The sequence below is a fragment of the Argopecten irradians genome, chromosome 5 (genome assembly GCF_041381155.1).
Source record: "Argopecten irradians isolate NY chromosome 5, Ai_NY, whole genome shotgun sequence".
Classification (NCBI taxonomy): domain Eukaryota; kingdom Metazoa; phylum Mollusca; class Bivalvia; order Pectinida; family Pectinidae; genus Argopecten; species Argopecten irradians.
In genome coordinates, this window is record NC_091138.1 from 12,187,617 (window position 1) to 12,205,258 (window position 17,642).

The window sequence follows — 17,642 nt, forward strand, 5'->3', positions numbered from 1 at the left end:
GTGGGGTGAATGACAGTGGGGCACCTGACTTCTATAGTGTTATACCGTGAAATGTATACCAAAACAGACATATAATAGACAAACACATTCATAGGGTATTACGAAGTTGATTTACACTTGATAAAAATACCAGCAGATAATTTTAGTTTCAATGCAATTAGGTGCACTGCTAATTGATTTTAGTGTCACTATAACTAGAAGATGAGTAATTTGATAACAATATATATATATATTTGAAAAATGTTATCAGATTTTCTATTCGAAAATTTGTCTGTAAGATCCATGTTATTGATGTAAATGAAGAAAATTAATCTTTTCAGCAGTTAAGACCTATGCAGAGTTTTAAAACTCAAATTGAATATAAAATTGGGATATAATTAGGCAGAGAATAGTTTTGAATATAGAATTTCTTAATTTTCAATGTATAACATTTAAAATTCTGAAAGACATATGATTGCTTCTAAGTTTTATTCAAAATCAAGAAACACTACACTTGAATAATATAAAGCAAAACTTAAATAAGTTCACCAAGAGGTCCCATAATTACAACAAGTTTTTATGTAGCAATTTATGAGCCTTAAGGGTGAAGAAAGTGTGAGACATAAATCCAGTTTAAAGAGCATTATGATTAATACCATTTTAATTATAAATTTGTCACGATTTATCCTCATATAACATGCACTGGTAAAAAATCTGAAATTTATTAGATATAATCATCAAATATAGCAACTGAAAATATATTATATCTTCAAGCCATATCATTTACAAGATATCTGAGTATTTAAGCACAATACATGTATTCCAATACACGCATATGGTGTGCTTTTTGTCAGGGCCAAAAACTACCGTACTTTGAAGGTCTTCAGGTCAACTAGTAATAAAAAGTATTGAAAATAGCAGTTTCATTCAGTTGACTAAAAACCAATTATTGACAGTTCCAAAGCAACATCTTAATAAAAGTAATTAATTAAAATCATGACCAGATCTCATAAAACTTGTAACATTTGCCAATAACTCTATACAGATTATCATGGAAATGTAAACAGATTTGTGGAAGTTAAATTTAGGCGAGGGCAAGTTCTTCTAGTCGGTGAGTCAGAACAAATATCTTAATTTAATATAACATATATACTCATGTATATAATATAATAGAGCGGCCAATACATTAAGGGAACATATATATATTATTTTGTTAAATATCTTGTAAGTTAACATGCCGTGGTGAAGACCTGAACGAATGAAGCGGTTACCCATCCCAGACCATGTCACACTTATATTGCTAATAAAGCTACGTATTGGAGTATGCAGCTGAAATGTCCCTATCCATTTAACGTCACATTACATATAACCCCTCACCAACAAGCTGTATCCTCAAGTTTCTAAGGGTTCAACCTGTCATTCTGAGCACACACAACTGTCCTTGCTGTTGTTATAATTGTGCTGCCTCTTGCAGGGCTCAGATTTCAGGCTGTTTTACTTGCTTTTGCAAGTAGATATACCAGAATAGCAAATGAAAAAAAAACATACACTTGCATATTTTAGCAAATGGTTTTGATCAGGGACAACTGTAAAAATGACGGAATGATTGTGTTTTAATGGAAAAGATGGCGACACAGTTCGTACTATAATGTTGTTGATATACCTATACCCTATACACTTCGCATCATCATGCAAAAATAAATGATATGTAACAAAACTGTAATTTGAATACAGATAAGTAAAAACATATATCTTAGCAAGTAAAAATTTAGGGCACTTGCTATTTTTTGACAATGGTCACCCATCCAAGATCAGTCTGTGCTCTACATTGCTTAACATAGATACATAGATACAGACATTTATCTTCATATATAGCCACAAAAACTAGCTATTGTACAATGCAGCTAAAACGCCTAGATATTCATGAATCTTCAAAATACAACAAAACCTACTGATGTGATTTTATAGACATTGAAGTCGTCTTTACATAAGAAATTGTTGGGGGTTATTAATTTTTGGGGGAATAAACTGTTGGTTTGGTCATGAGACAATCATAGAATTTACAATCATTAGGTTATAAGAACAATCCTTAGTAGACTATGAAATATAATTTACCTGCTGCAAAAGATGCTGCTCGCTCTTCCGACACTAAGAGGGTTCGCGCTTGGGTCCCCAGTATGTGGAGTAGGTGGCTGTCACAAAGCTGAAGCAAAGATATTGCATAGTTTGCTTTTGACCAATAGTTGGCCTTCTGAAACCAATTCCATGTTGTTATGATGAATGATTCCACTTCTTTAGATGGGACAGCACGATTGGAACTCAAAGATGCTGAATCCGTGGGCAGACTTGGAGCGGTTCGACTCCTGGCATACGTAAAATCTTTATAAAGTAGAGGCTGTAACAAACTCACCATCTGCTGCAACAAATCAACACTTTGAAATCGTCGCATCAAACCCAACATAAAACGTTTTTTAGAATGGTCTCCAATTTTCCCCAACCATTCTTTTGCCTCCTTCAGTTTTGTGTTCAGTTGACAAGATTCACACTGTCCACACGCCTTTTTCGTGTTCACACATCGCATGTGCAGTGCTTGTCCTATGTTGAACTCAAAGAGTTCCACTTTATTGTTTGGGTGCTTCATCACCCCATCACTCAGACTGGACATGCTGATGTGAGGTATCTGCTGACACACTTCCACCATGGCCTAATTAACACACTAGATAATATCAGTAGTAAGTCATCCAAACAGGTGGTCAATTTGTCTCGTCTGTAAAACAAAGTATGGAAATTATGGCAACAAGTCTAAAATCAAAACTTACCTTAAGAGAAAAAATATACCATGCTTTTATAATATGAAGTATCGGTACATACAGATCATAACAATATGAATACAATTGATGGTTTCTTTCCATAAATGTGTTACTTTTTAAACACTAAATAAAATGGATTATAATATAAGGAACTATCAATAAAACACATATACCCTTTTTATAGACATATACACCCTTCCTACACTATTTCAGACCTCAATAAACTTCTCTCTTCCTCATTTTTGATTCTCGTTCATCTCCATTTTTTTTTAAATCAAGATCATACATCCTCTTCATTGATCTAGTTCCTGTCTACAAACGGGTTTTTTTTAACCAAACTACATTTGTAGACTGACTCCACATCCTTATTATCTTCTATCATATCAACATATATCCTTATTTTAGGGACGACCTTATTTTGTAATTTATATCTATATATCATGTACACATCAAATTAATTCCAGGTACGATGAGTGAGTAATTGATATCTTTTGAATCAGTATTACACCGTTTGATTTTAAATATTTAAACACCAACTTACTTTCTGGAATTTACCTGGTACCAATCTGTACATGTGTACATATGTTCACTGAACCCGATATGTAATTAAAAGATACATGCATTTACATACATGCTCAATGCAAAAAAGATATGAAATAGACAGCCACATTTAAGCTAAAATTTTGTATAATTTTAATGGTTTTTCTTATTTTAATTTCAATGTAAAATGTTCAATTAAATTATAGCATTTACATAATATGTTTATCATACTAAAGTAATTGTTATTATCACATTGTTTCAGTTATCAGATAGGCCTACATGTATATCTGAAACATGTTTCTGGATATGATTTAGTAATTTAATTTAATTTTGTATATAAGGTGTAAGGAAAAAAGTATGGCTTTTAATAAATATTCTGTTGACAATTTAATATCTTATTACTTATTAAATAAAAAATGAAGATCATACACTTACATATCTAGTTATCACCCTTCCTGCAATGTACATGTGGGTCAACAAAACAAGTATGACATTAAACCAATAATGCACATCTGTACCTTATGGACTTTGATAACTTCACATTGAAATGAATAGTCAAAGATTTTCATAAGAACTACTCACCTGACCATGATAAAATAATCACGAAGCAGAAATGCATAAGATAAATACTAAACACACCTTTACTGGTTCACATTTACTGTAACACTGCCAACAGTTTCAAGTCATTTCAGACCTTAGGACTGCCTGTCAATCACCTATCGATTTTGTCTCACACAGCCATCTCGCCCCTTAGAGTTCCGTGAAGATGAGCTGTGTAGTGGTAGGTCCCGCCAGCAGCCTTAGCCTTGCATGATTGGTGTGTAACACCGTCATAACGAGGTGTAAATATCAGCCATACCGGTGCAACTACCTGTCAATGATGACGTCCCCAAGGTGACAACGCTTGTTTATGTCGCATACTGAGCCATGCGTAGCGCACTTGGTCGATAGTTTCGTATTAGTTGTCGCCAATGTTAGCTGTTGAAGCTTGTTAGTCAAGCCGTTAATCTCGATAATCTCACTTTTTCATATCATAATCGATGAATCTTTTATTTTTTTAATCGTTTATTTGTTTTTAATCAGAAACAAAGATAAATGAATTCTAAAACTGTATGTTACACTTTTATGTTTCGCAGACATATTGAAACAGTATGGTTAGCTTAATATAGTTAATATAAGCGAAATATGATTGTGTTTTGGCATATATACTGCGGTTGGGTGTCTTAATTTCTTGTTTTAAACAGCATTTCATAGTTTAATATATTTATTTTTATACCAAACTATGGACAAGTTTGTAGAAACAATATTTAAAGGTTGTTCATGTATATTTACAGTAAAGCCTGTAGAACTTTGAGAATTTGACACTTAGTCACACCCATTTGATGAACCGATTAAAATTTGGTAGTCGTTAGCTAGTCTCTTTTAATGATTTCAGAGATCAATGATCAAAAAGCAGACTGTTCAAAAAGTGACGTGAACAAGAAATTTTTAATTTACAAAAGTGATTGGCGTGAGAGAGGGGTAGATTTTAGGGAGTGAAGTAGACTTACTTAAGGGGATAGAGTGGAATTTAGAGGATGGCGTGGACTTTAGGGGATAGAAAGGGCTATAATGGATAGATTGGACTTTAGGGAATGGAATGGACTTAAGGGGACGAAGTGGAAGTTAAGGGATGGAATGGACTTTTAAGGGGATGGAGTGGACTTAAGGGGATGAAATGGACTTTTGGGAATGGAGTGAATTTAAGGGGATGGAGTGGACTTTAGGGAATGGAATGGAATTTCTGTGATGGCGCGGACTTTAGAAGATGGAGTAGACTTTAGGAGATGGAGTGGACTTTAGAAGATGGAGTGGACTTTAGGAGATGGAGTGGACTTTAGAAGATGGAGTGTACTTTAGAAGATGGAGTAGACTTTAGAAGATGGAGTGGACTTTAGGAGATGGAGTGGACTTTAGAAGATGGAGTGGACTTTAGAAGATGGAGTGGACTTAAAAGGATGGAGTGAACTTTAGGGGATTGAGTGAACTTTAGGGGATGGAATGGATGTTAGGGGATGAAATGGACGTTAGGGGACGGAGTGGACTTTAGAGGATGGAGTGGACTTTAGAGGATGGAGTGAACTTTAGGGCGTGGAATGGGCTTCTTCTTCCAATAACTTCTCGCACAACTATTTACTTCTAGGCGTGGACTTCAAAGTTTGGAATATAGACTTTAGGGTGGGTTGGTAAAGAGGCGATGTACAGGTTTCGGAGGGGGGGGGGGGGGGGGGGGGGGGGTGGGGGGGGGCGGGAGCACAGGGATCTGAGAATTAGTTACAGTTTATATGATTATGCGCGGCACCAGAGGATAAAAAATCGGTCTATATCATACTCTACATATAGTACATTGTACTATACCGATATTAGCACACCTCACCGGTCACTTTAGCTGGAGAAGAATATAATTTGGTAAATTGTGGTGTGTATCGGCCAGCCTAACAGAACAGCGAGGCAGTACATACGGTCATGTGGGCAGCAGACCATGGCCATCTCACACCTGGGAGGAAGTCGTCAATATAAATCCACATCTTTAAGATAAACTGGATAAAGTCGACAAAAAGAGTGAGCTATTTTTTATATATTTTAATCCATGATCAGTTGGAAGTTATCATATGTTTCAATTTTTCTTATGAAAATATAAATGAAAAACATTGTTTGAAAGTAATAAAAAGATCATTTAAAGTGAATAAAGGATGTATTGGTTATTATATTCTCTATAACAATAAATTTAAGTTGTTCCTAAAAATATTACCTATTCACAATATTTTTGATTTTTTTTTTAAATTTTTGTTATGCATAATGTGCTTTTAATTGATTGAGAACCACTTCCTGAACAGAGCCGTTTACAGATCATATATATAAAGTTGCTGTAAAATGTACGATATGGGGCTACTGGTTAACTCTATTTTCACAGCAATTCTCATCCTCGATATTTCAGGGGTTCCGATCACTTACGATCTCTACACCCCTGGACTATCTCATTGTAAAACTGAAGGCAGCTCAGAGGAAAAATTTAGAACAAATCACAGGCCAGCTAAAATTTCCTTTGAACTTTGAAGTTATACGACTCTTTTGATGTGTATCAAAGGACTGAATTAGGCCACAGTTGTGTTTTTTCTGTTTTGCGTCATTTTGATTTTCTTACACCTACCAGCCAGCAAGGCAAAAAATAAACACAATGTTTTGCTAAGGAATTTAAGTTTTTTGGTGGTTGAAATTGATACTAATTTTGTACATTTTGCTACAAAAATAAGTTATTTCATTTCAACTAATCAAATTTAGAAAAGAGTTTTCTTTTTATAGACTTTATATATATGGAAATTGTAGGAAACAGTACTTACCCTGTTACACACCTCTTTAATTGGCCAGTTCGGAAAAAATGTTTGTGTTTGTTTTTTCACTCAATAGACGTAAAACCTACCAGCACGCGGACGCAAAACAGGAACAGTTTTACTATGAAATAGTCCAGAAGTGTAGAGACCGTACGTGATCGGAACCTCTGGATAATTCTATACAGTTTGTGTCTGCCAAGACCATAAGAGTTATTTCCCTTGATGTGATGGGAAGAACTTTCTACTATCTCAAGATAACCATTTAAATTTATATTTGGCTTCAAAGTTGGCCAATTAATCAAATGTCCCTATGCGTATATATATTTTTTTCTGATTTTTTGGGAGCCAAGAAAAACATTTTCCGAAATTATGATTTCTGGCGACTTTTTCTTGTATAAAAACAAAGTCATATCTGTATGAAAAACAAAGGAAAAAAGTCTGTTGTGGTTATTTTGGGGTAAAAACTTATGTTTAATTGAATAGTGGTCACTTCGTCCAAAGAGCACAACAAAGCTTAATTGATATGCATGATGGAACGAAATGCCTGTAGAGCTGGGTGGTTATGAATTATGTCGTAAGGATAATGGAAAAATACATCCAGTCTCTTGTGCACCTGTCGTAGAAAGGAGTTGGAATTTAAAGTGTGAAGTAATTTGGCATATTATCACTAACGTTATAACCCCTGGAGTATCGAGGATGTGTCACTATAGACCGACCAAGGGGTCATGATAAATTTCTCATATAATGTGTATAAAGATAAGAAGAGGGAATTTAGAAAGCGGAAAAGAGCTGCTGAAAAAATGTGGCTAGAAGAAAAGTTTGAATAGATTAAGGAAGATGCTGAAATGGAAGTAGGTCAATTTTACAAAACTTTGTAAGAATATAGAAAACCTAGATCCGTTAATAGCAAATTAACATATAAGGGACAAATGCCCTTCAGCTTGTGAAATTTGTAATCTATTGGGTGTATACTTTTCGGATCTCTTCTCTGAAACGATACATCCAAATTTTGACAAAGAATTTTACAATTATGTTAATAATAAAATAACAAATTTAATAAAAGCAGAAAATACCAATGATGACTTATTTACAGATAGTTTCAACATTGAAATGTAAGAAATTAAAGATTTTATTAAAAATAGTCCCGAGATACTCTGGCCCTGAAACCAGACTTAGACATAATGACAGATAGATGTCTGGTTTAGGGCCAGAGCGCACTTAGTACTTGAAAATCTGGACTTAGCCGACACCGTTTGGTATCGGGCCAGGTCATGTCCGATTCAGCTGCTTACATAACATAACCACCAAAAAGCGTCACTTACCTTGATCTTTCAACAAGTGAATAATTTGTCTACCCATAGCAATCCATTTTATCACGCATGCACGTTATGTCAATACAGTAGTTTCTTTCAACAACTTTAAATTCCCCTCCTCGTCGTCGCCATTTTCTCATATTATGCAAATCGCCTGTAATCTAGACGAATTGCTATATTTTGGTAGATAAATTATGCATTTATTAAAAAAAAGATTAGTGGCACTTCTCGGTGGTCAGCTTGAACAGGAAATGGTCTGGCCCGATACAAAACGGTGTTGGCGAATTCCATCTTTTTATGTACTAGTGCGCTCTGGTTCTAAACCGGACATCTATCTGTGATAATGTCTAAGCCTGGTGTTCGGGCCAGAATATCTCGGCTATATTAAAATTAGCTAAAGGAAAAATGCACCAGGTCCTGATTTTGTAACAAACGAACATAAGTTTTTTGCTGGCAATGGTTTAATGAAATGCGTGGTTAGTCTTTTTAATGCAATTTTTCAATGTGAATATGTTCCAACATCATTCAAACATGGAATGCTTATACCATTATATAAGGGAAATAATAAAGAAAACCAGATCCTACTGATTATAGAGCCATAACATTAACAACAGAAATAGGTAAACTTTTTGAAAAACTATTACTTCTTCGAATAGAAAATAGATTACATGAACAGAAAATCACATTTCCTCACCCATGTCAATTTGGTTTTCGAAAAGAACACAGGTCTCTAACATTCCAGCAATTTATGTTGTCTAATAACTAATTAACTACTATAATGGAAAAAATTCTAACGTTTATTGTTGTTTTCTAAACAATGTAAAGGCATTTGATAGAATTTAGCAGAATGGACTTTTTCATAAATTACATAACAATTTAATATTAAAGGGAAATTGTGGAATTCAGTATGTCATACATACAATGAAGTAATATGTGAAGTGAAACATGCTTCTTTTCTCAGTGAAAAAAAATCCACATTAGGCAGGGAGTTGGTCAAGGAACGGTTATATAGACCAATTGGTATACTCATTAGAAAATAGTTATAGTCCAGTCTTAATGGTAGACACGCATATTTCGAGTGTGCTCTCAGCAGATGATACTACCTTACTTTCGTCTTCTATTTGAAACATGCAAGGTCTTTTACAATGTTTGAGAATTATGCCAACAAATGACGATTGGTATAAAATGGACACAAAAGCTCGCCTATTGTATTTAGATTAACAATGAAACCATCATGTGGTACATTTACATTGATTTTTGTAATGATATTATTCTTACAAAAGACACAAAGATATTTATGCTGGTACATAACTCTTAGCGAGGTTTTATGGTTAAATACAAATGTATTGTTATCTGGGCAGCCAACAAAATGAAGGGAAAAAAAACACTCTTTATATGATGTAGGCATGAAACCTTCAGAAATGCAGCCAACTACAGCAAAATGTGTTTTCGAACGTGTTACTTTACAGTATTCATGACGCTTCACTGTAAGTAACGTCCCAAGTCTTTCTAGATAAGCTAGGTTTATCGATTGATATATGATATCAGAAACAATACACTTATAATGTATGTTTCTGATAATATCGAAGTATATATAATTTAAATTATCACAAAGAATTTTAGTTTATATGATTTTTATCGATGTTAAATATAGATTCCTAAAACGTTTATGGATGATCTATATGGATATTAGATATATACTAAATGTGTGTATCCTAAACTCTCCATAGAAACATATAGATCGCTGCTGGAAAAATTATATTTCACCCTCGACATGCATGATATAATACGATTTACGAACTTTAAAAGCTTTCTTATCATTACTGGTCATTGAACATTATATATTGTTCTTTTATATGTACAGTAACAATACACCACGACTTCGAGGATACTTAAAACTGTGCCATGTCATTATAAGATATATCAGCTTTATAAATACCTATACAGTAACATATCAAGGCAGTATTCATATCTCTGTTGTAGATTTGGGTTGAATTCGATGTTAACTTAATGGAATATGGCGCTAGAATTATAACCAATTATCTTTGATTTAATACGCAATAAAGTCATGTAATTATCTTCTTTTTTGATAAAAATTGTCTAAATCATCGTGAGTTAAGAAAATTAATGAAGTGTGGCTTTTTTCCACCAATGCTGAAAAACTATGATGTTAAATAAAAACTAGCCCTACGTCTTCTTAAAGTTTTTTTTATAATGACCCAGAAATGTAAATAGGTCTAATTATGTACACAGGGACCTGGCACGAAAATTTTTAACCAACAGTATACATATATATATATTATAGTATCAAGGGTATGAACTCGGCGGTCGAGAAAAACTGACCTATTTTTTTAAAACCGTGATTATTTTAATAAATGGGTTCCATACAACATTGACGGATATCTTACCTTAAAGAGAAATAATTTATCTTTCCATTGAGTGCTCGATAAACAAAATTGACCAAGTATTGACGAAGTTATGGCTTGATGAATCGGGAAATTTACGAAAAATATGCTAGGTAGACATTTCCCTGTCCGGTTTTTCTCTACCGCCGAGTTCATACCCTTGATACTGTGATATGTATATATGTATACTGTAAGTTTTAAAAAAATCGTGCCAGGTCCCTGTGATTATGTACACTGTTACATGTACATCGGCAGCACTCTGATAAGCGTCACTACCAGCCATCATTCATATTAAATTTGTCTACTTATTTATTAGTCTGTTTTAATATACAGATTTATCGTTAAAACTACCATAGATACATGACTTATACTGGATACAATGAATAACTATAAATTCTATTTTGCTGATACTGATATAACACAGTTACTGATTTCGGTACAAACACGGAAGTCCGTGATTGAACAAATAAATAAATACATTCTGATAGTGGGAGTTTACATTGAATTTATCGCAACCAAATGACTCAGCAATGTATATATCTGTATATCAATTGTTTGATCTATTTTTCCACTTAATTATAGACTTTATCACATACATGTCACTGGACAAATATTTAGTGCTAATATAGTATCAAAATCTCAAAAAAAAATGAAAATGAAAAACTAAAAATCAAGCAATAACAACATTCGTATCTTGAATTAGGCGAAATTTACCCCCACCCCCACTGTTAACCCCCACCAGAAACATGTATATATGCATGTCTGCGAGCTTATATTAAGTTATCAATACATCAGCGCTGTTAGCTTATATACGAAATTTACGTACATTTTCTGTCGTGTAATGGGCTTTATTATGTTGTGACAGTTTTAACCTTTGTTCTGGGTGTAAATAAATAAACTGTTAATCTCTCGATATTGTTCCTCCTTAAAATAATAAATTAGACGGATCTCAATGAAGTAGGCTATCGGTAAGACGCTACACAGTTCTCGCACTAACAATGATTACTTCCGTGTTTGTACAGCGCCACCTGTCGTCGAAAACCACTTCACCGGGGAGCGGAAGTTGAACACCGAAAAAAGCACTCGTCTCTGATTTCGATTGTTTCTACTAGGCCCACGGCAAAGACAGGGAGCTGGATGCCGATTATGAAGAAAACGATTTACACAACCAGTTTATAAATCAGCGATTGTTTCAGAGGTATGACGTTGTATTAATTGTGTTTCAGACGAATGTCGTCTGTTATTGTCCCGATGGGGACTGTGGGAAGTTCTTGCTGACATCTGAAGCCAGCCTCGTCCAAGACATCCACCTACGCTTCTCGCCTCATTGGGACTCCTTCCGATAACGTCCTGTAGTCTTTTATCTCCACGTTTTAGTTTTGATTCTAATTCCATTTTGTTGGTTTGCAGGAAAAACATAACAATCAGTTAACAGACATGTCATATCTTCACATATATTCATTTTGTTGACTCAAAATTGTCTATTGTAATACCCCTAAGGCCATCTCATGTATGTCATCTGAAAACTCAATGGGTAACAGACTTAAATTGATACTCACATTACTTATATACTGGCCAGGCGTATATTGTTTTCTGTACCAGTGTCCGACTGTCCGTGAGTTTTATTATATATTATATGTAACTTAATTATTAAAACTGATATCTGTCTATTGGGGGAAAGTGTCCTGCTTCTAAGCTTTAGCTACCATATTAAATTGATAGCTTAGGTATGACTAGGCCTATTGCAAATTGCAACGTAAAATCTGATTATAAAGACTTTTGACTGAAAGTTCTTTTCAATATGCTTACAGTGTTTAACGAGGTCTATTAATTCTGAGGAAGTAAATCTTGTAATACTGGTTTGGTAGAGCCATTCAACTGCCTACAGAGTTGGATAGTTCAGTGTGACTCTATCAATTAAGGGAAACCTGAATTTCCAGCTTTTGAAAGTCACTTGTAGCAGACTAGCCTGTTGTCAACAACACTATTCTTTTATACTTTAATTTACAACTACAGATCAAACTTTAGTATCTAAAGTTTGAAAAGGTGTCAATACTATTTCATTGATAGATTTCTGCATGTGTAGACTAAATTGTTTATAAACAAATATAGAGTTCTAACAGCTAGCTTGAGTATCAGACATGTTAACCCTACCGATTCTGGCGGAAGTCTACCGCTTTTGAGACTGATATTCCGCCTACCGCTTTAATATCCAAATATTCCGATTTCTGCAAAATATCGTCCTCACTTTTTTTCTTCCGATTTCTGAGTTTTTCATAGTCGGTTGGGCTGCCATGGTGGCTTCAAAATGCATACCAGACCGAGTAGGGGGACTGGCTTCATAATTAAGTAAACAAAGAAGGTGTGAACACTCCCTGACCAACACCCACTGGTGCTAATTAGCAGCCTGGGGCTAGTTCCACCTTGACTTGGTGGTGTCACTTGCTTAGCCTATATCCATTCCCTATTTCACGTGTCTGAGTGTAATGATGTGTATTACATAGGCCTACCGTAAGGCAACAATCATCTGGCCTTTCAATAAATTTTGTGCTTGAAATTAGTAAGCATCATTTCAAAAACAAACACTACTTATAATTGAAATGATTTACTCACGTTTTTAATGTAAAATAGGCATACAGTGTCTGCTGAAAATCATAAACTTTGAAATCGTAATGGCCGCCATTTTGGAATGGGGTGATTCTAATAAAGGAGCCAGATTTTGGTATATTTTTTCAGGATATCGCTAAAAAAAAATTTTTTTTTTTTTTTTCAGGGTGATTATTTCTCTAGAATATTGGTGTAAATTTTAGAAACAAACATTTGTAATTTTTCTTGCATAAATCAAAAGAAAATGAGTCCAGTATGTATTACAAAAAAAAAAAAAGTGAAAAAAAACCCAAAAGAAATAGACAAAATGTATAATAAAAAAGGAGATAAATAGCATTGAAATAAAAGTATACAATGTATTTATTGGCATTTTTCATCTTCTATATTTAATGTAAGCCTTAATTAACATTTAAAAATACAAAATGAGCCACCATGCAAGGCCTACGGTAATAATTAAAGTTAAATCATAATTTGTTAACAAAATATGTTTTTGTAATTAATTTGCATAGTATTGATATTTATACATCTCTGACGCATCGCGAAAAATGCCGCGTGCAATGCTACCGCTTTTGAGTAAAAAATCTACCTCTTTTTGCTCACCAAAGGTTAACATGTCTGTTGAGTATCCAAATCCATGGAAACATTTTATTGTAGTTTGAATGGATGAATAAAAATATTTAAAGTGTACACATTTGTATAATTAATTTGATGTATAATATAGTATGTAACTCATGACAAACGAGTCTGCTTCATTGAGCTTATATTGGTACAGATAAGATCATTTGACAGCCTTTAATAGCCTTCTTCCTTTGGGTTGCCATGAGTTATTATGAATTCCACCTCTTCAACCTTGCAAGTTGATTGAAATACTCAATTAATAGTATCATTTAACTGTTGTGCTATGTACGGATAACTGAGGCAGCCATTTCTTAGATCCCCTTTATTGATGACGTAAGCAATACATGTTACATAACAACGATAAAAGGGACGTAACTCGTACATACTATGGTAGCAGACCAGAGAAGAACAGCCTGGCCCCGGTCTATATTTTTATTCAGTGGGAAGCCCCTGTTTTGAGCCATGCATAAAAAATCAAAAATCAAATATATTCTGAAATTGGTACATCCAATATGGAGGGTTTGATTTAAAGCCACACTATACGTAACTATCAACAAAAATTCAATTTAAATTTGACTCCAATATTGTTAGTACTGGTAGATGTAGTCGAAATTAAAATATATTAAAGAATATCTATAATGCCTTTTGATAACTTTGGTACAGCAGTTGTTGAAAGTCGATACTTGTAAACATGCTTTCATTTTAAACTGGTCACCATAGAAGTTACGATTATTGCCGAACGGAAGTCGGAAAGTTCATGACCCGTTTTCGGAAGAGTTCGGACAGATGTTACGTAGTTACGGTAGTCACATGACGTTCTCGGCAACGACGTTACAATGTCGGCTAACGTCGGCCTGTTTGACTAAGTGGGACCCACCTAGCGAAGTTTAATATTTATTTGATTTTTATCAAAATATTCCGAATCATAATCGCTCATCTTGACTTCGATTTAGTCCTGTCTCTGCATAATTTACAACAGGATTTTTTTTCAACATTCTTCTTAATCATGAAAAAAATAAGAAAGATACGGATATTGGGCCTTTAAGTTCCAATTATTTCAAAAATAAACATAACAAAAATGGGTTAGAGATTACTATTCTGGGCTCCTCCAGAAGTGCGTCTTGACCAGAAATGCTAGCTTTACTTGAAGGAAAATCCATGGCATGGGTTAAGGCAAAAATATTGAAAAATCCACACAATCGACATATGAAATAAATAAGCTTATTTTGCCATTGTGATAGAAGTGCTCAATTTAAGGCAGGTCTTAAGAAAAAAATTAGGTACAATTTTCTGCAATTTTAGGCTAAAAATCTTGATATTTTGACAACCGTTACATTGTATACTGGTCTCATACAGCTGTTTTAAGTATTCAACCAATAGTGTAACGTCTGCTTGTATTATTTCATGCAATGTACCAGCTTGGACATGAAAACTACAGACCTGCACCATGGAATTATAAGAATGTCTATCAAACTCAGGTTTACTGGTTTCGTTGTTAATATGGTTAAATTCTCTGTCTGTTGGTCTGTATAACTGCTTCATCTTTCAGGAAACTATATGTGACATGTTTACCTGTAATAATGAGACCAGATACCAGGTCATAGCTGTTCTAATGGTTGTATCTGGTTCAGTGTGATAGCACTACAATGTCTATATTAAACTTACATGGAGATAACTGTGCTGTATTCAAGTTTACAGCAATAGCCTAAAGCACATGCATGTTCAATTGCATGCATCACCATGCAAGCTGTCCATCAGAATTTTATTTCAATTCAACAATTCTTATATTGCATGATATATGAGTAAATGATGAGCAGACATATCTAACAGTCTCTTCCTTTAGTTTGCTTCAATTGGTATATATGTTGTTTGTAAATTGACAGAAAGCTCTTGGAAGAATAAAGATCAAAACAAAACCTTAATTTTCATGATGCATGCAGAAGTTTTTTTTGCACTATCTGTTAATATCCAAACTGATAGTGATTACAGCACCATCATCTGTATATACCTGTTAACGAGATTCCAGGTGAGAGAGGTGTGTCTGCCACAGGTGAGTTATACAGGTGACAGGTATATACTATAGGCCTATATGAGATGTACAGCGACCACCAGATGACAGATATTGTTGGAGTTTGACCTTTACTGTTACAACTCTCACTTTACATTCCTATACCTCAGTGACAGGAACTTTTATAAGTCTTACATTTATACATTTATATAAAATTGTATCCCAAAATTCCTAACATTTAACATGTTCAAATTTTGGGTATGTACATTTGTTGTATGTATACATTATATTATGCACATAATTCTATATATAAAATTATTATGTACATTTATATGTCTTTAATTTTGTTGCAAATGTTCATAAAAGTTCAATTTCCAAATATATGTGCATGCATGGTGCATACATTTTTCTGTTAATATTTTACCATTTAGCAGCTGTCTAGTACTGCTTTGTTATTCCACAAGTCTGATACATTTAAGTGTTATAATCAGTTGAAGGTAGCTATAACTACCAGGTACTGCAATATTTCAATCAGCTAATTATAAGTGCTAGCACATACATGTGGGCCTTCAATGTCAGAGCAAATGTCGGAGCATACCAAAATGAATGCAGTCATATGTGTGAACTGTCCTTACCAATGGGAGAAGTTGAAATACCTTATGGTTTATGCTAGCCTATGTGCAAAAAATTTATTTAGCTTGTTTCTTAAAAGCATGAAATACTGAGTTCTGTTGGTCATGGTGAACTAGAAAGTGGTAACACCTTTGTATGGGAGCCAGAGCTAGGAATCTTATTTTTAGTAATTAGACCGACACTACAGGAGTGGAAAATAAATGACCTACGAAATGTCATGCATGAATGTGACACTTGGTATCATATGGTCACACATGGGGCAAAGTAAAATGCTTGTTATATCAGTTTTTATAATGTGGTCAAACTGTGTTGATATTGATTATGTTGTGATCCCAAGAAAAGTACTTAGTTTTATGAGCTGGTGCATAGTTGCTATAAACACTTGAGGTGATCCATGAGACATGTACAGATTTTACTTGATTATCATGTTAATTTCCAAACACATCGCCTTTCGCTCTGGTATCAGATTTTTTATTTTCTTGTTCAGTCATACTTTTGGTCCTGGTAGCCTTGGTATGGTTTGATCATCTGACATTGACTTGGTCCTACATTGGTCTTTAGCCTTTATCAGACTGTGATGGACCTCCTTATGTGTGTTTATAAACATAACGATTATCTCTTGTATATGGTGGTTGGTATTTAAAAGTTGTATATTAAATCAGGATTATTTTGAGACTGCATTAATATTCGCTGTTGTGAAACCTAATACTTGTTCCTGGTCAGTGTACATATACTTGATTTAGTTGATAGTGACTGTGTTCAAATTGTGTTGAGGATTTTTAGCCCACCATCATCAGATGGTGGGCTATTCAAATTGCCTTTCGTCCATTGTCAATCGTCCGTCCATTAACAATACTTGTTATCGCTATTTCTCAGGAAGAACTAAAGGGATCAATCCCTCATTCTAAAATTTCATATATATACATGTAGGTTCGTCTAGGGCCCTAGTTGCGCATATTGCATTTTGGGACCAATTGATCAAAAGATGGCTGCCAGGCAGCTGTCTTGGATTTTGCTAGTTGATGTTTAATTTGTCATTGCTATTTCACAGAAACTTCAAGTTCCTGGAAGCACTGAAGGATCATTCTCAAATTTTATATGTACCGTAGGTGCTTTTTGGGACCAATCGGTCAAAAAGATCTTGGCTTTTGAGAGCTTTAAGTTTGAAAAGTAAAGAAAACTGAAAAGATCATCTGATAATTGTCAGACAAAGATCAATCTTTGGTGGGTACCAAGATCCCTCTAAGATCTCTTGTTTATTGCTCGTTTATTGATTCAAGAAGTTCCAAAAGTCAGTTGTTCAATGGAATTCATTCACGTACCACGTGATACCTGATAATGTTGTTGCGGGACATGAT

At 34.3% G+C, this 17,642-nt stretch overlaps 2 protein-coding genes across 11 annotated transcripts in view; one reads left to right on the top strand and one right to left on the bottom strand.

Moving 5' to 3' along the window:
• The window catches only part of LOC138322873 (F-box and WD repeat domain containing protein 10B-like), a 35,978-nt gene extending 31,729 nt beyond the window's left edge, over window positions 1-4,249 (bottom strand). For 3 of the 5 annotated variants that reach the window (XM_069267048.1, XM_069267046.1, XM_069267045.1), the window contains exons 1-2: window positions 3,969-4,248; window positions 2,095-2,746 (exon numbers count right to left, since the gene is read on the bottom strand). In XM_069267048.1, the coding sequence (XP_069123149.1) occupies window positions 2,095-2,680 (586 nt within the window). In that variant the 5' untranslated portion in view covers window positions 2,681-2,746; window positions 3,969-4,248. Of the gene's footprint in view, window positions 1-2,094; window positions 2,747-3,911 lie in introns of all 5 variants that reach the window. The other 2 variants (XM_069267043.1, XM_069267044.1) reach the window with 2 other exon arrangements.
• Window positions 4,250-11,443: 7,194 nt separating this feature from the next.
• The window catches only part of LOC138322876 (SH2 domain-containing protein 4B-like), a 39,260-nt gene continuing 33,061 nt past the window's right edge, over window positions 11,444-17,642 (top strand). For all 6 annotated transcript variants that reach the window (XM_069267070.1, XM_069267071.1, XM_069267065.1 and 3 more), the window contains exon 1: window positions 11,444-11,616. The gene's annotated coding sequence lies outside the window, so the exon portion shown is untranslated. The remainder of the gene's footprint in view (window positions 11,617-17,642) is intronic.